Raw genomic sequence first — 19133 nt, forward strand, 5'->3', positions numbered from 1 at the left:
CACTTAGGTGTCAGTCTGCTCACCGCATTGTTCCCTTTGTGACACCAAGCTCCAGCCCTTACCTGTCAACACCCAGAAGGTTCAGTGTCACACCAATGGTACACAGGTATTATATCTGCTGTTTTAACTGAGGGAACATTGTGGATTACTTTTGATCACTTTGTTTGTAAGGTACTGTGTCCTCTTCGGTGATTTAAAAAAACATATATAATATATTTACTGAGATGTTTAAAAGTTATGTTGTTTAAAATCAGCACAATTATTTAGATTTGAAGTAGATGAAAAATATCTTATTGTACAAAGTATATCTAGACTTTAAAAGAACTGCAACAAGCTCTGAAAATGTGTAATTGTTAGTCATTGCTCTGTAATGGTAAATCCTGCAATGAATAGGAAGTCTCGATGGCAATTTAAATGTTAAATGAAATAGAAATGTGCTTGGAACAATACTTTGCATAGGAGTGGGGCTATAACATGTTTGGATAGGTCAGGCACCGTGCTCATTGTTGTCATACCAAACAGTGCTGTCTTGTCAACACTTCAACCATCAGACATGAGGAGTAGTCATGGTCACTTGAATCAACTGCTTTTCTACTCTAAAGCGGGATTAGACATTTTGTATCCTGTTTCATTTATTTGCACCGAAGAAAATAAGTGATACACAACAATAATATAGATAAAACATTTTTTTAAAGGCATGCAGGTGTGGTTGGAAGCCCACGGGATTATATAAAAACCACACTACAAAAAAAACAATATACAATACATAAGAACAAAAATGTAAAAAAGCTTTAAAACAGATACCAAAACCCACTAATCATAAATGTACAAATGAACCGATCAGCAATCACAAAAAAAGTATGTTTTGTTTAAATGTGTGTGAGAGAGTTGGGCTATATGGAGGAGATTACTGAGTAGTTTGGTTCATCAGGCTGACCCCCAGTGTTCAGTTGAAGTTATTGAGGGATGATGAGGTTTTGGCAATGTGAAGATAAGAATTCCAGAGTATGTATCTGGTAGAGAATTGACTATGTGAGGTGCGGCAGTGTGGAGGATGAAGGTTATCACAAGACTGTGTTATATAGATGGATTTCAAAATAAACTTGGAAGAATCCTTTGAGTGGTTTAGGTCAACTGTCTGGGAGGTATTAGTATTTGCCTTTTAAAATTCATAATTGGCGTACATTAGCGTCATCAAGCTATTGAGGGAGCTAAGGACCCTGGGACTGAACATCTCCCTCTGCAACTGGATCCTGGACTTCCTGACGGGCCGCGCCCCAGGTGGTAAGGGTAGGCAACAACACATCTGCCACGCTAATCCTTAACACTGGGGCCCCTCAGGGGCGTGTGCTTAGTCCCCTCCTGTAGTCCCTATTCACCCATGACTGCGTGGCCAAGCACGACTCCAACACCATCATTAGGTTTGCTGATGACACAACAGTAGGCCGGATCACCAACAACGAGGAGACAGCCTATAGGGGGGAGGTCAGAGACCAGGCAAAGTGGTCCCAGGACAACAACCTGCACAATCGAGAGCATCCTAACCAGCTGCATCACCGCCTGGTATGGCAACTTGCTCGGCATCTGACCGTAAAGGCACTACAGAGGCTAGTGCGTACGGCCCAGTACATCACTGGGGCCAAGATTTCTGACATCCAGGACATATATACTAGGCGGTGTCCGAGGAAAGCCCAGTCGCCCAAGTCATAGACTGTTCTCTCTGCTACCGCACGGCAAGCGGTACCAGAGCACCAAGTCTAGGACCAAAAGGCTTCTTAACAGCTTCTACCCCCAAGCCATAAGACTGCTGAACAACTAATCAAATGGCCACCTGGAGTATTTACATTAACCCCCCCCCCCTATCCCCTTTGTTGTTACACTGCTTCTACTCTCTGTTTATTATCTATGCATAGTCACTTTACAAATTACTTCGACTAACCTGTACATTGACTCGGTACCAGTACCCCCTGTATATAGCCTTGTTATTGTTATGTACATTTATTGTGTTACATTTTGATTGATTAGATATTTTACTTTCGTAAATATTTATTAACTCTCTTTCTTGTACTGCATTGTTGGTTAAGGGCTTGTAAGTAAGTGTTTCACAGTACGCTTGTACATGTGACAAATATGACTTGATTTACATAGACAAGATATTGAGTATCTTAAACAAAGGCTGCAGATGGAGCTAAGTAATTAGAGGTGGCTAGTCTTGAAAATGTATTTTGTATGAGTACTTTGTAGGTAGGAGTTATATGTACTGGCCCAGACAATATTACAGTAAATGAGATATGGGTCAATTAAGCTGTAGTATAGAGTTAGCGAGCCTTATGAACCAAACCACAAATCTTTCTGATGATACCAACAGATTATCACTTTGCTGCAGAATTTTTTAATATGATCTTTCCAGGATATGTTTTTATCAATTAGAGCTCCAAAGAATCTAGTGTTCCATTTCATTCCCATCAGCTGAGATTCTGGCTCTCTTTTTACAATACTTATTATTCTTACTATTGAATACAATAAAGTTGGATATTTTAAAGTTGAAAGGTAATTTTTTATCTTGAAACATTCAGAAAATGTGGCTATGCCAGAGTTGGCTTCATTAATTAGTGAATCAAAATTTGTGTGTGATAAAATCAAATTGGTTTCAGCAAAGTGAATGGGAAGTACGGTAGAAGTCACAGCAGCAAGGTCATTGATATAGATTTGGAATAACAAAGGTTAAATTATTGAACCCTGTGGGACGCCACAGGATATCGTGGCCCTGGTAGATGCACAGCCGTTTGCATAAACAAATTGTTCTCTATCATAAACATAACGATATAACCCATTATATGTATATTAATGAAAACGATAATAATGCAATTTAGAAAGTAATATTTCATGATCAATCCTGTCAAACGCTTTGGATACATTTAAAAAGATGCCAAGAATGTATCTGATTCAGAGGGGTTGGGTTAAATGTGGAAGACACATTTCAGTTGAATGCATTCAGTTGTACAACTGACTTTCCTTTTCCTTTCATTGTTGTTAAGTGCTGTAAATATTTTATCCACAAGTTGCAAAAGAGCCATATCTGTGGAGTAGTTTTTGCAAAACTATATTGGTGCTCATATAGAATGCTGTTGATTTAAATGTTTCAACAGTCGCTTATACACCATGTTTTTCTATGATTTTAGAAAAACATGGTAGTACAGATATTGGGCGATAATTTGTCAGGGATCTTGGATCCCCAGATTTATAAACCTTTGGCAATTTTTAAGTCTGTCGGAACAGTACCAGTTTGCATAGATTTGGTGATGGTATATGTTAGAGGCTCAGTGATCGAGGAAGACACTGATTTCACCAAAGAGGCACCAAACTCATCATGACTTGCAGCTGATATCTTTAAGTTAGCAATTACCTTTACATCTCCATTACCTCAGGAGGATCAAATTGAAGCAGAGAAGGGAAATGTAATCCAAGGGATTTTCATCAATTTTACATTTTCTTTGACGGAGGAACCCACATTCACAAAAAGGTTATTAAATTCACATGAAATAACATCAGGATCACTGTAGGTCTTATTTCCAACAATACATTGAGATGGGATAGTTGTAGATGCCTTTTTGTTATTCAACAGTTAATTAATGATTTTCCAAGTAGAATTTATATTATTTAAGGATTCTTGGAATTTGTTAGTAAAATATATTTTTGGGATATCTGAAGTAGGTGAGAAAATTTGTCATTATACTTTTAGTAATTTGCAGAAATCAAAGGAGAGGGATTTGTGAGAAACCTTTTCTACAATTTTTTTAATTTTTTTATGAGAATTCTTTGAGACCGGATGTAAACCAATGTTTCCAGAACCTTTCTGCTCCTCTCTTATGTGGTTTAACTAAGGAAAAGCCTGAACAAATAATATAACAAATATTGTGGTTAAACTCAAATATACAAATTGATTAAATACAAATTATTTTTGAAAAAAAATGCAAAAAAGGTATAATCTGTGTAAACAATATCATAAATAGGACTGGTGGAGTTATGTCACACATGCAGCTAACAAAAATATATGGAAATGTAAATTGAGGCAAGTGGAAGGGGGGGAAAGTAAGGAACTTGTATGTTTGCCGTGCATTAAAGACCAAAATTGGTTAAAGAAAATTGTGATAAATAAAAGTATATACCAGTTTCATATACGGACCAAAGAATTGACAGCTGTGCTATATAGATTGAAAAATAATTTCGATGTACCAATTCCATGGCACATGGTTTATGAACTGATATGCAAAATGACGCCAGATTCAAAATCTATAATTTTTCAATTTCAATTATTATACAACATTTTTGCAACCAATAGAATGTTATATATATGGGGGATACAACCTTCCCAGCTCTGCAGATTTTGCTGCGAAGAGAATAGTGGGTGATTTGAAAAGACATAGTCAATCGATCAATAATTTGAATAATACTTTTAGCAAAAATGTTTATCTTTAATTTATATCTGTAGAAACTATAAGAATAGAAAGGTTCAGAACTTTTGTGAAGCATCACAGCACAGTTGAAAAATATATGGCAAATAGATTCCAAAATGGATGATGTTGAGAGATAGATGGCGGGAGTTGAATGGAGCTGAAGGATGGGATTAATAAAATAACAAATGTAAAATGATCTGTGTCTGTGAAATGTATGTAGGTTCAGAACTTTTGTGAAACAGCACAGTTAAAGATATATGGCAAATAGAAGAAAAGAAGGGCAGAGGAAGGACTAAAAGCAAATCAAATATAACTATTGTAAAATACATTGTGTCTGTCAAATGTATATAGTGTGTATAAGCCTTTTAGTGTTGTTGTTCATTAGTTTACTCCAATTAGGGGAAGGGATAGTTGGGTTAGCGGAAAATAATAAAGAAAAATATATATATATTTTTTAATATATGTGTGTGCATATACAGTGGGGAGAACAAGTATTTGATACACTGCCGATTTTGCAGGTTTTCCTACTTACAAAGCATGTAGAGGTCTGTCATTTTTTATCATAGGTACACTTCAACTGTGAGAGACGGAATCTAAAACAAAATCCAGAAAATCACATTGTATGATTTTTAAGTAATTAATTTGCATTTTATTGCATGACATAAGTATTTGATCACCTACCAACCCGTAAGAATTCCGTCTCTCACAGACCTGTTAGTTTTTCTTTAAGAAGCCCTCCTGTTCTCCACTCATGACCTGTATTAACTGCACCTGTTTGAACTCGTTACCTGTATAAAAAAGACACCTGTCCACACACTCAATCAAACCGACTCCAACCTCTCCACAATGGCCAAGACCAGTGAGCTGTGTAAGGACATCAGGGATAAAATTGAAGACCTGCACAAGGCTGGGATGTGCTACAGGACAATAGGCAAGCAGCTTGGTGAGAAGGCAACAACTGTTGGCGCAATTATTAGAAAATGGAAGAAGTTCAAGATGACGGTCAATCACCCTCAGTCTGGGGCTCCATGCAAGATCTCACCTCGTGGGGCATCAATGATCATGAGGAAGGTGAGGGATCAGCCCAGAACTACACGGCAGGACCTGGTCAATGACCTGAAGAGAGCTGGGACCACAGTCTTAAAGAAAACCATTAGTAACACATTATGCCGTCATGGATTAAAATCATGCAGCACACGCAAGTTCCCCCTGTTCAAGCCAGCGCATGTCTAGGCCTGTCTGAAGTTTGCCAATGACCATCTGGATGATCCAGAGGAGGAATGGGAGAAAGTCATGTGGTCTCATGAGACAAAATAGCCCTGAAACCTGAAGGATCTGGAGAAGGTCTGTATGCAGGAGTGGGCCAAAATCCCTGCTGCATTGTGTGCAAACCTGGTCAAGAACTACAGGAAACGTATGATCTCTGTAATTGCAAACAAAGGTGTTTCTGTACCAAATATTAAGTTCTGCTTTTCTGATGTATCAAATACTTATGTCATGCAATAAAATGCACATTAATTACTTAATCATACAATGTGATTTTCTGGATTTTTGTTTTAGATTGTGTACCTATGATAAAAATTACAGACCTCTACATGCTTTTTAAGTAGGCAAACCTGCAAAATCGGTAGTGTATCAAATACTTGTTCTCCCCGCTGTATATACAGTGACAGTCAAAGGTTTGGACACACCTACTCATTCCAGGGGTTTTCTTTATTTTTACTATTTTCTACATTGTAGAATAGTAGTGAAGACACCAAACTTTGAAATAACACATATAGAATCATGTAGTAACCAAGAAAGTGTTCTGCGGTCAAACTCATCACTAACCATCTCAATTGGGTTGAGGTCGAGTGATTGTGGAGGCCAGGTCATCTGATATAGCACTCCGTCACTCTCCTCCTTGGTCAAATATCCCTCACACAGCCTGGAGGTGTGTTGGGTCATTGTCCTGTTGAAAAAAAATTATAGTCCCGCAAAGCGCAAGCCAGATGGGATGGCGTATTGCTGCAGAATGTTGTGGTGCCTTGAATTCTAAATAAATCACCAACAGTGTCACAAGTAAAGCACCATCACACCTCCTCCTTCATGCTTCACTCTGGGACTACAAATTTGGACTCAAACCAAAGGACAAATTTTCACCGGTCTAATGTCCATTGGTTGTGTTTCTTGGCCAAGCAAGTCTCTTCTTATTATTGGTGTCGTTTAGTAGTGGTATCTTTGCAGCATTTCGACCATGAAAGCTTGATTCTCGCAGTCTCCTCTGAACAGTTGATGTCGAGATGTGGCTGTCACCTGAACTCTGAAGCATTTATTTGGGCTGCAATTTCTGAGGCTGGTCTCTATCTCTAATGAACTTATCCTCTGCAGCAGAGGTAACTCTGGGTCTTCCTTTCCTGTGGCTGTCCTCATGAGAGCCAGGTTAATCATATCGCTTGATGGTTTTTGCAACTGCACTTGAAGAAACTTTCAAAGGTCTTTAAATTTTCCGGATTGACTGACATTCATGTCTTAAAGTAATGATGGATGGTCATTTCTCTTTGCTTATTTGAGCTGTTCTTGTCATAATATGGACTTGGTCTTTTACCAAATAGGGCTATCTTCTGTATGCCAACCCCTACCTTGTCACAACACAACTGATTACCTCAAACGCATTAAGAAGGAAAGAAATTCCACAAATTAAGTTAACAAGGTACATTTGTTCATTGAAATGCTTTCCTGGTGACGACCTCATGAATCTGGTTGAGAGAATGCCAAGAGTGTGCAAAGCTGTCATCAAGGCAAAGGGTGGCTACTTTGAAGAATCTAAAATATATTTAGATTTGTTAACTTTTTTGGTTAATACATGATTCTATACATGTTATTTCATAGTTTTAAAGTCTTCGCTATTATTCTACAATGTAGGAAATAAGAAAAACCCTTGAATGAGTTGGTGTGCACAAACTTTTGACTGGTACTGTATATATTTAAAAACAAATATATATACACTGCTCAAAAAATAAAGGGAACACTTAAACAACACAATGTAACTCCAAGTCAATCACAATTCTGTGAAATCAAACTGTCCACTTCGGAAGCAACACTGATTGACAATACATTTCACATGCTGTTGTGCAAATGGAATAGACATCAGGTGGAAATTATAAGCAATTAGCAGGTGGGGACCACAGACCACATCTCAGTTTCTATGCTTCCTGGCTGATGTTTTGGTCACTTTTGAATGCTGGTGGTGCTTTCACTCTAGTGGTAGCATGAGAAGGAGTCTACAACCCACACAAGTGGCTCAGGTAGCGCAGCTCATCCAGGATGGTACATCAATGTGAGCTGTGGCAAGAAGGTTTGCTGTGTCTGTCAGCGTAGTGTCCAGAGCATGGAGGCGCTACCAGGAGACAGGCTAGTACATCAGGAGACGCGGAGGAGGCCGTAGGAGGGCATCAAGCCAGCAGCAGGGCCGCTACCTCCGCCTTTGTGCAAGGAGGAGCAGTAGGAGCACTGCCAGAGCCCTGCAAAATGACCTCCAGCAGGCCACAAATGTGCATGTGTCTGCTCAAACGGTCAGAAACAGACTCCATGAGGGTGGTATGAGGGCCCGACGTCCACAGGTGGGGGTTGTGCTTACAGCCCAACACCGTGCAGGACGTTTTTCATTTGCCAGAGAACACCAAGATTGGCAAATTCGCCACTGGCGCCCTGTGCTCTTCACAGATGAAAGCAGGTTTACACTGAGCACATGTGACAGACGTGACAGTCTGGAGACGCCGTGGAGAACGTTCTGCTGCCTGCAACATCCTCCAGCATGACCGGTTTGGCGGTGGGTCAGTCATGGTGTGGGGTGGCATTTCTTTGAGGGGCCGCACAGCCCTCCATGTGTTCGCCAGAGGTAGCCTGATTGCCATTTAGGTACCGAGATGAGATCCTCAGACCCCTTGTGAGACCATATGCTGGTGCGGTTGGCCCTGGGTTCCTCCTAATGCAAGACAATGCTCAACCTCATGTGGCTGGAGTGTGTCAGCAGTTCCTGCAAGAGGAAGGAATTGATGCTATGGGACTGGCCCGCCCGTTCCCCAGACCTGAATCCAATTGAGCACATCTGGGACATCATGTCTCGCTCCATCCACCAACGCCACGTTGCACCACAGACTGTCCAGGAGTTGGCGGATGCTTTAGTCCAGGTCTGGGAGGAGATGCCTCAGGAGACCATCCGCCACCTCATCAGGAGCATGCCCAGGCGTTGTAGGGAGGTCATACAGGCATGTGGAGGCCACACACACTACTGAGCCTCATTTTAACTTGTTTTAAGGACATTACATCAAAGTTGGATTAGCTTGTAGTGTGGTTTTCCACTTTAATTTTGAGTGTGACTCCAAATTCAGACCTCCATGGGTTGATAAATTTGATTTCCATTGATCATTTTTGTGTGATTTTGTTGTCAGCACATTCAACTATGTAAAGAAAAAAGTATTTAATAAGAATATTTTATTCATTCAGATCTAGGATGTGTTATTTTAGTGTTCCCTTTATTTTTTTGAGCAGTGTGTGTATATATATATATAAGGGACTGGAAATTATGCAGACAAATACATTGATGGAAGCTAGAATCTATCTGCAATATTAAAGCTAATCTACTAACCTCCAAAAAGGGAAATCAATGGTGAAATACAGAGTTGGAAGATGTGAGAAAAGTCTGGTAAGCAGACTCTACATCGGCCTGATTACAAAAAAATTCTCATTAAATATTACGAATCAACTTAAAGCGCTTACAATTACTTTAGTTAAATATTCTACATGTAATGCTATCAATCATTCCCATCTGTTTATTTCAAGCTGCCAATGAGAAGTGGACAATTGGGAAATGTTCAGAAAATGTCAGTATAAAGTATACCTGTATAAAGTATACCACATTATTCAAAGACTTTATACAAATAGTATCAAAAAGGATGACAGATGTACTGGTCTCTCTTGTGGGCTTATAGTTGAGGGGATACAGATATCTGGAGTCTAAAGTATTCAAAAAGTCAGATGTCAGTGAGTGCTTCTCAATTTTAAATATATTTATGTTGTAATAACCAAATAGAAAACACATTTTTATCTTCATTATGAATCAAATCCAAGGTTGATGTAAGGATAACAATGAAACTACTAATGTCAGAATCGGGTGGCCGATAGAGGCATCCAATTACCACTTCTTTTTTTTTTACCTATCTGACTCCGCTATGCCTCCTTGCCCGTTCAACATTTCCTCATCTCCCACCCATTCTAATGTGACTATCCCCGATGCTTCTCCCTCTTTTTCCCCTGCCCCGCTACAAAGTTTCTCCCTGCAAGCAGTCACTGAGTCTGAGGTGCTAAAGCAGCTGCTTAAACTTGACCCCCCAAAAACATCTGGATCAAATGGTTTAGATTATTTCTTCTTTAAGGTTGCTGCCCCTTAAATCACCAAGCCTATCTCCAACCTGTTTAACCTGTCTTTCCTTTCTGGGGAGGTTCCCATAGCTTGGAAGGCAGCCAGCTCCTTTATTTAAAGGGGGAGATCGAGCTGATCCTAACTGTTATAGGCCTATTTCTATTTTGCTCTGGGGTTATAGGATTGGGCTTGTAACCGAAAGGTTGCAAGTTCAAATCCCCCAGCTGACAATGTACAAATCTGTCGTTCTGCCTCTGAACAAGGCAGTTAACCCACTGTTCCTAGGCCGTCATTGAAAATAAAATTTGTTCTTAACTGACTTGCCTAGTTAAATAAATAAAAAAATCTAAAGTGTTGGAAAAACTTGTCAATAATCATCTGACTGGCTTTCTTGATGTCTATAATATTCTTTTGGGTATGCAATCTGATTTCCGCTCAGGTTATGGATGTGTCACTGCAACCTTAAAGAACCTCAATGATGTCACCATTGACCTTGATTCTAAGCAATATTGTGCTGCTAATTTCATTAACTTGGCCAAAGCTTTTGATAGGGTTGATCATTCCATTCTTGTGAGCCAGCTAAGGAGTATTGGTGTCTCTGACGGGTCTTTGGCCTGGTTTGCTAACTACCTCTCTCAAAGAGTGCAGTGTATAAAGTCAGAAACTCTGCTGTCTCAGCCACTGCGAGTCACCAAGGGAGTACCAAAAGGCTCAATCCTAGGCCCCGTGCTCTTCTCAATTTACATCAACATAGCTCAGGCAGTAGGAAGCTCTCTCATCCATTTATATGCAGATGATACAGTCTTATACTCAGCTGGCCCCTCTCCGGATGTTGTGTTACATGCTCTACAACAAAGCTTTCTTAGTGTCCAACAAGCTTTCTCTACCCTTTACCTTGTCCCGAACACCTCCAAAACAAAGGTCATGTGGTTTGGTAAGAAGAAGGCCCCTCTTCCCACAGGTGTTATTACTACCTCTGATAGTTTAGAGCTTGACGTAGTCACGTCATACAAGAACTTGGGAGTATGGCTAGATGATGCATTGTCCTTCTCTCAGCACATATCATAGCTGCAAGCTAAAGTTAAATCTAGACTTGTTTTCCTCTATCGTAATCACTCCTCTTTCACCCCAGCTGCCAAACTAACCCTGATTCCGATGACAATCCAACCCATGCTAGATTACGGAGACATAGTTTATAGATCGACAGGTAAGGGTGCTCTCGGGCGGCTAGATGTTCTTTATCATTCGGCCATCAGATTTGCCACCAATACTCCTTATAGGACACATCACTGCACTCTATAATCCTCTGTAAACTGATCGTCTTTGTATACCCGTCGCAAGACCAACTGGTTGATGCTTATTAATAAAACCCTCTTAGGCCTCACTCCCCCCTATCTGAGATATCTACTGCAGCCCTCGTCCTCCACATACAACACCCGTTCTGCCAGTCACATTCTGTTAAAGGTCCCCAAAGCACACACATCCTTGGGTCGCTCCTCTTTTCAGTTCGCTGCAGCTAGCGACTGGAACGAGTTGCAACAAACACTGAAACTGGACAGTTTATCTCAATCTCTGCCTTTATAGACTCAATCATGGACACACTTACTGACTGCTGTGGCTGCTTTGTGTGATGTATTGTTGTCTCTACCTTCTTCACCTTTGTGCTGTTGTCTGTGCCCAATAATGTTTGTACCATGTTTTGTGCTGCCACCATGTTGTGTTGCTACCACTATGTTGTGTTGCTACAATGTTGTTGTTATGTTGTTTTGCTACCATGCTGTGTTGTCATGCGTTGCTTGCTGCCTTGCTATGTTGTTGTTTTAGGTCTCTCTTTATGTAGTGTTGTGTTGTTTCTCTTGTAGTGATGTGTGTTTTGTCTTTTGCGTTTTGGTAGGCCGTCATTAGAAATAAGAATGTGCTCTTAACTGACTTGTCTAGTTAAATGAAGGTTAAATATAGTTCATGCCTTACATGTCCAATACAACCACACATTTGTGTTAATTTTGTTAGTTCGGGTGCACTTCCTATGGAATGCACATTGACACAGTCCACATAACACCACTGAAGACCTCAAGAGGGTTATGACATTTAGAGCAATGTGTTTTGTTTGGGTCATGTGGTTGGGTGAAACACATGAACAAAGTAGAGTAAATATGGGTGTGGTGTGTATGCGTGTGTGTCAAATCAGTGGACTATAGCTGAGTCACATGGGGGGGGGGGGGGTTGGGCCGTTCATCGGGGAAGAAATTCCCATTCATATGTGCCCTCTCCATTTCGATGAGTTTAGGGCCCAGTTTGAGTTGATCTGCCAGGAGTTTATTGGCCTTGAATTCTGTGTCATGCCAAGCTGCAGTCTTTACGTTCTCAATTCCATCGATTAAAATGTTATTGAGCCTCGATAGATTTTCGAGGTAGTCTTCTTTGAAAGAGTGCTTGTCAGGTGTTTCGTTTGGAAAATGGTGAAATCCTCAGACATGGTTTTGAATGCGGTCTGGCTGGTGACATTCGCACCCTTTAGCTCCTCCCCCATCCTGTTATCATTCAAATGAACGGTAAGCACTAACGGTTCAACATGATATTGAATTGTGTGTTTTTCTTCAGGTCAATGGGATCATCGCCATAAGGAAATATGAATCGTCCCTGTGTGAACTGCTTGAAAGGTTTTGTCACCTTCCTCAACTTCATCTGCTGGGTAGGTTATCATGCTCTTTATGGTCTCTAAAACGTGGTGACATCTGTAATATCAAACTCAGCCTGTAGAGGGGATGAAAGCATAAACATCACTTTATTCAAGATACTTTCTTTATTCCGATACTACTGTCACCAAAACAAACGTTTTCCTAAGTTATTTAAACATTTTCATGTCAACAATTTGAGAGATCTACTGGATCATGTATTCCCCTTTTTGACCCCAAAGTAAGCCTTTTACACTTGTGTCTTCCAAGTTGTGTGGTGCCTTCATCGTGGGTTTTGGAGAGTTCCAGATGATGCACTCTAGATTTGGCTCCCTCATCACATCCTTCTGGCCCATATACCCTGCCAACACCCTGATAGTCACGGGTACCATTGTGACGTGTGTATGCTTCCTGGGAATCATGGGGGCCCTGATGGAAAACCGCTGTATGCTCATCACTGTGAGTCTGCACACATATTCTTTCTTTCTTTTATTTATGTCATTTGTCAGGGACCATGCACAGTAAGTCCCAAATGGCACTCTATAGCCCCCCGGTCAAAAGTGGTGCACTCTCAAGGTGCCATTTGGGACGCGCCCATGGTCTATGAGTAATCCGGGATCCGTTGTGTAATTGCAGTTTTTCATCCTGCTGTTTATCTTGATGCTGGTGGAGCTGGCCATGGCCTGCGTGTTTCTGGTGTACGAGAGGGAGGTAAGAAACATCTAAAAGGGTTCTCTGCTGTCCGTATGACTTCTATTGACTAAATAAAGGTAATGGTGCTAGTAGAAGTCATGTAAGCATGTGACCTGTTTGCAATACAGATTGACAATTTCTTTGAGAAAGACCTGATGCGTAGCTTGGAGACATACAAGAATTCTACGTCAGAGGGGAACGTAACCATTAAAGAGGACTTTGATGTGGTCCAGCATATTGTGAGTATTCAGTAGTTATAACGGTAAATTCATACATATCGCACTGTATACATAATACAAGCTGTACCTAGACCTCCATGACATTCCAATACATTTCTCTATTCTGCTTGCCTGGACAATGTTGTTACAGGGTGGTAACCCAGTGGGTTTGCTGTGTTTAGTTCAGGTGCTGTGGGGTCCACGGCGTGGCAGACTGGGAGGGCAACGTGCCCCTCTCCTGTTGTACCAAAAACCCCTGTAACATCATCCCCCAACCCAACTGGCAGGAGGTGTGCTTGATTCTCTGTCAACATCCCAAAAGGTACTATTCACTATATAGTGCACTGCTTTTGACCAGAGCCCTATGGGCCCTGGACATGTGTAGTGCACTATAAAAGGGAATAGGGTGTCATTTTGGATGCAGAATTTCATCTTAAAAAAAAAAAGAAAAAAAAAGAAGTATCAAAAACAGCCACAACAATATGACCTCTGTCTCTTTCAGGGCTGCCATATGAAGCTCAGGAACTGGTTTGCGAGGAACTTTCTAAGCACTGGAGCAGGTGTCGTCTCCCTTTTCATTCTACAGGTACAGGAAACATCACCTTCTACGTCTAATCTAAATTGGGTCAATGTGATTACCAGCATAGGAATATACAGTGGGGCAAAAAAGTATTTAGTCAGCCACCAATTGTGCAAGTTCTCCCACTTAAAAATATGAGAGAGGCCTGAATTTATTTGCAAATTATGGTGGAAAATAAGTATTTGGTCAATATCAAAAGTTTATCTCAATACTTTGTTATATACCCTTTGTTGGCAATGACAGAGGTCAAACGTTTTCTGTAAGCCTTCACAAGATTTTCACACACTGTTGCTGGTATTTTGGCCCATTCCTCCATGCAGATCTCCTCTAGAGCAGTGATGTTTTGGGGCTGTTGCTGCGCAACACGGACTTTCAAAGATTTTCTATGGGGTTAAGATCTGGAGACTGACTAGGCCACTCCAGGACCTTAAAAATGCTTCTTACGAAGCCACTCCTTCATTGCCCGGGCGGTGTGTTTGGGATCATTGTCATGCTGAAAGACCCAGCCACGTTTCATCTTCAATGCCCTTGCTGATGGAAGGAGGTTTTCACTCAAAATCTCATGATACATGGCCCCATTCATTCTTTCCTTTACACGGATCAGTCGTCCTGGTCCCTTTGCAGAAACACAGCCCCAAAGCATGATGTTTCCACCCCCATGCTTCACAGTAGGTATGGTGTTCTTTGGATGCAACTCAGCATTCTTTGTCCTCCAAACACGATGAGTTGAGTTTTTACCAAAAAGTTATATTTTGGTTTCATCTGACCATATGACATTCTCCCAATCTTCTTCTGGATTATCCAAATGCTCTCTAGCAAACTTCAGACGGGCCTGGACATGTACTGGCTTAAGCAGGGGGACACGTCTGACACTGCAGGATTTGAGTCCCTGGCGGCGTAGTGTGTTACTGATGGTAGGCTTTGTTACTTTGGTCCCAGCTTCCTGCAGGTCATTCACTAGGTCCCCCCGTGTGGTTCTGGGATTTTTGCTCACCGTTCTTGTGATCATTTTGACCCCACGTGGTGAGATCTTGTGTGGAGCCCCATATCGAGGGAGATTATCAGTGGTCTTGTATGTCTTCCATTTCCTAATAATTGCTCCGACAGTTGATTTCTTCAAACCAAGCTGCTTACCTATTGCAGATTCAGTCTTCCCAGCCTGGTGCAGGTCTACAATTTTGTTTCTGGTGTCCTTTGAAAGCTCTTTGGTCTTGGCCATTGTGGAGTTTGGAGTGTGACTGTTTGAAGTTATGGACAGGTGTCTTTTATACCGATAACAAGTTCAAACAGGTGCCATTGATACAGGTAACGAGTGGAGGACAGAGGAGCCTCTTAAAGAAGAAGTTACAGGTCTGTGAGAGCCAGAAATGTTGCTTGTTTGTAGGTGACCAAATAGTTATTTTCCACCATAATTTGCAAATAAATTCATAAAAAATCATACAATGTGATTTTCTGGATTTTTTTTCCTCATTTTGTCTGTCATAGTTGAAGTGTACCTATGATGAAAATTACAGGCCTCTCTCATTTTTAAGTGGGAGAACTTGCACAATTTGTGGCTGACTAAATACTTTTTTGCCCCACTGTAATTACTATAGAAATACAAGTGGTCATTCTTTTTATGATTACCACCAGCCTGTTTCCTCTTCCTTAGTCTGTATGTACTTTGGTCTGAGTTAGAATGTACTGACTATGTATCCAAAACATGTTTTTGTTCTTGTTTGCAGTTCATTTGCATGTGTTTCACCATCCCCATCTTCTGCCAGTTCAGTCGTAATGGATATGGTTACAAGTGAAAGGAGAACCCATGACTTTCAACTGGCTTATTACGCAATACAGGATCTCATTAACAGGAGACAAAATAACAATAGATTAAATTATGTAGAGCTTTTTAATACATGAAAATTCTCAAAGATGTATTGATGTCCTATGTGGCTCAGTTGGTAGAGCACGGCCCTCGCAAAGCCGGGATTGTGTGTTTGATTCCCACGGGAGAGCATTGCGATGCACTCACTGTGAGTCGCTCTGGATAATAGCGTCAGCTAAATGACTAAAATGTAGATGTAATAAGGATATCTTTTTCCTTCAGATGTTTAGCTTTTGTTTGATTGTTTATTTAAGCAATAAGGCCCGAGGAGGTGTGATATATGGCGAAGGGCCTTCTATGCAGGATGCAACACGGAGTACCTTATTGCTTTCATTAACTGGTTACCAACATCATTAGAACAGTAAAAATAAATGCTTTGTCATACCCGTGGTATATGATCTGATATACAACGGCTGTCAGCCAATCAGCACTCAGGGCTCGAACCACCCAGTATATAATTAATCAATAAGGCACAAAAGGCTGTGATATATGGCCAGTATACCACAGCTAAGGGCTGTTCTTATGCACAACTCAACGCAGAGTAATTATAAACTGAGTGGTTCGAGCCCAGAATGCTGATTGTCTGACAGCTGCGGTATATCAGACTGTATACCACGGGTACATGTATTTTTCTGCTCTAATTACGTTGGTAACCAGTTTATAATAGCAACAAGGCCCCTCGGGGGTTTATATTTAACCTTTCTGAGAGAAGTAATGCTATGAGTAGTAATACTTAGCATATGACCAAGTATCTAACAAAATAAATTGGCAAGAACAGTTGCTATTGACACTTTTGAGTAATTTGAGCACAGGAGGTTGCTGGCACCTTAATTGAGGACAACGGGCTCATGGTAATGGCTGGAGTGGAATTAGTGGAATGGTATCAAATACATCAAACGCACGGTTTACATGTGTTTGATGCCATTCCATTTGCGCCGTTTCGGCCATTATTATGAGCCGTCCTTCCCTCAGCAACCTCCTGTGAATTTGAGCTATCGTTCTGTATTTTTGTGTTTTAATTTCATTCTGGATGAATTGCACCGTAGAAACTAATATGTATGTATGTTATTGTGATTGTTTCAAAACCACAGGTAAATTAACATTAATCAACTGGATTCTTGACTGCTCATACCTGTCTATTAAACCATAGATTCGCAATAAAAATTTGGATGTGCATAAAAACCTTTTTACTCTTAGTGTCATTCTGGATGCATTTGGAAAGTCTTCAGACCCCTTGACCTTTTCCCCAAAAAAATGTACATTACAGCCTTATTCTAAAATAGATTTTAAAAAAAGAAAAAAGAAATCCCCTAAAAAATTCCCCTCATCAATCTACACACAATTCCCCATAAAGACACAGCAAAAACAGGTTTTTAGAAATATCACATTTACATAAGTATTCAGATGCTTTACTCAGTACTTTGACTGAGTAAATAACCTACTTTGACAGCGATTACAGTCTTGAGTCTTCTTGGGTATGACGCTATAAGCTCAGCACACCTGTATTTTTGGAATTTCTCCCATTCTTCTCTGCAGATCCTCTCAAGCTCTGTCAGCTTGGATGGGGAGCTTCACTGCACAGCTATTTTCAGGTCTCTCAAGAGATGTTCGATCGGGCTAAAGTCCGGGCTCTGGCTGGGCCACTCAAGGACATTCAGAGACTTGCTCCAAAGCCACTCATGCATTGTCTTGGCTGTGTGCTTAGGGTTGTTGTCCTGTTGGAAGGTGAACCTTTTCCCGAGTCTGAGGTCCTGAGCGTTCTGGAGCAGGTCTTCATCAAGGATCTCTCTGTACTTTGCTCCGTTCATCTTTCTCTCGATCCTGACTAGTCTCCCAATCCCTACTGCTAAAAAACATCCCCACAGCTTGATGCTGCCACAACCATGCTTCACCGTAGGGATGGTGCCAGGTTTCGTCCAGACGTGACGCTTGGCATTCAGGCCAAAGAGTTCAATCTTGGTTTCATCAGACCAGAGAATATTGTTTCTCATAGTCTGAGAGTCTTTAGGTGCCTTTTGGCAAACTCAGAGCGGGCTGTCATGTGCCTTTTGCTGAGGAGTGGCTTCCATCTTGACACTCTACCATAAAGGCCTGATTGATGGGGTGATGCAGAGATGGCTGTCCTTCTGGAAGGTTCTCCCATCTCCACAGAGGAACTCTGGAGCTCTGTCAGAGAGACCATTGGGTTCTTTGTCGCCTCCCTGATACAAAGCCTGTCTCCCCCGTTTGCTCAGTTTAGCCGAGTGGCCAGCTCTAGAAAGAGCCTGGGTGGTTCCAAACTGCTTAATTTAAGAATGATGGAGGCATCTGGGCTCTTGTGGACCTTCAATGCTGCAGAAAATGTTTTGGTACGATTCCCCAAATCTGTGCCTCGACACCATCTGGTCTCAGAGCTCTACGTACAATTCCTTCGAACTCATAGCTTGGTTTTTGCTCTGACATGCACTGTCAACTGTGGGACCTTATGTAGACAGGTATGTGCCTTTCCAAATCATGTCCAATCAATTGAACTTACCACAGGTGGACCCCAATCAAGTTGTAGAAACATCTCAAGGATTATCAATGGAAACAGGATGCACCTGAGCTCAATTTCAAGTCTCAAAGCAGGGTCTGAATACTTATGTACATTTCAGTTTTGTATTTGTTATAGCAAAAATTCTAACCTGTTTTTGCTTTGTCATTATGGGGTATTGTGTGTAGATTAATGAGGAAAAAAACAACGTAATCAATTTTAGAATAAGGCTGTAAAGTAACAAAATGTGGAAAGTCAAGGGATCTGAATACTTTCCGAATGCACTGTAAATATACTGTATGATTGAAACAACAATGAGTAATCTTTTTCTTCATTAAGTATTTCTGAACATAGTTTTTTTATGGTAGAAAACAACAGCCCCAAATTTCCCTCAGCGTAAGGGAGAACAGGGTTCACATCTTTGCTAAACGTGGCAGAGGAGGCTGGCGGGAGAAGCTATAGGAGGATGAGCTCATTGTAATGGCAGGAATGGAATAAATGGAATGGTACCAAACACATAAAGCACATGGAAACAACATTCATTTAATTCCAGCCTTTACAATGAGCACCTCCTACCAAACCTCTTCGCACCAGCCTCCTCTGGAATGTAGGTAATGCGTAACAGAAGTTGTCATTTTGTCTTTCCCCTCAGTGCTATTTTGAAATGCACGCCCTGCACAAGTTCTCAGTATAGATTTACCATAATATACCCTAGAATAAGGAAGTAGAA

General features: G+C 41.0%; 1 protein-coding gene across 4 annotated transcripts; it reads left to right on the top strand.

The window, feature by feature from the left end:
- Positions 1 to 14: 14 nt before the first annotated feature.
- On the top strand, positions 15 to 18990 carry LOC135544077 (leukocyte surface antigen CD53-like). Of its 4 annotated transcripts, none has more exons than XM_064971465.1 (8): positions 15 to 98; positions 12463 to 12553; positions 12807 to 12995; positions 13173 to 13247; positions 13358 to 13468; positions 13630 to 13737; positions 13950 to 14033; positions 15752 to 18990. In XM_064971465.1, exons 2-8 carry the CDS (start codon positions 12491 to 12493, stop codon positions 15818 to 15820), a joined length of 699 nt encoding a protein of 232 aa, XP_064827537.1. In that variant the 5' UTR covers positions 15 to 98; positions 12463 to 12490; the 3' UTR covers positions 15821 to 18990. The 4 variants fall into 4 exon arrangements, 3 of the variants coding, with proteins under 3 accessions (XP_064827537.1, XP_064827522.1, XP_064827530.1); XR_010456301.1 differs by having other exon boundaries at positions 23 to 106; positions 13630 to 13769; XM_064971450.1 differs by having other exon boundaries at positions 23 to 106.
- The last annotated feature ends 143 nt before the right edge of the window (positions 18991 to 19133 follow it).

This window comes from Oncorhynchus masou, chromosome 1 (assembly GCF_036934945.1).
Source record: "Oncorhynchus masou masou isolate Uvic2021 chromosome 1, UVic_Omas_1.1, whole genome shotgun sequence".
Classification (NCBI taxonomy): Eukaryota; Metazoa; Chordata; class Actinopteri; order Salmoniformes; family Salmonidae; genus Oncorhynchus; species Oncorhynchus masou.

What these genes read in the sequence shown, in the direction of transcription:
- LOC135544077 (XM_064971465.1), top strand. Translation starts at nt 12,491, where the DNA reads ATGAATCGTCCCTGTGTGAACTGCTTGAAAGGTTTTGTCACCTTCCTC. An exon ending in TCCTCAACTTCATCTGCTGG is followed by an intron (nt 12,554 to 12,806) that starts GTAGGTTATCAT and finishes GTGTCTTCCAAG; the next exon opens with TTGTGTGGTGCCTTCATCGT. An exon ending in TTGATGTGGTCCAGCATATT is followed by an intron (nt 13,469 to 13,629) that starts GTGAGTATTCAG and finishes TGCTGTGTTTAG; the next exon opens with TTCAGGTGCTGTGGGGTCCA.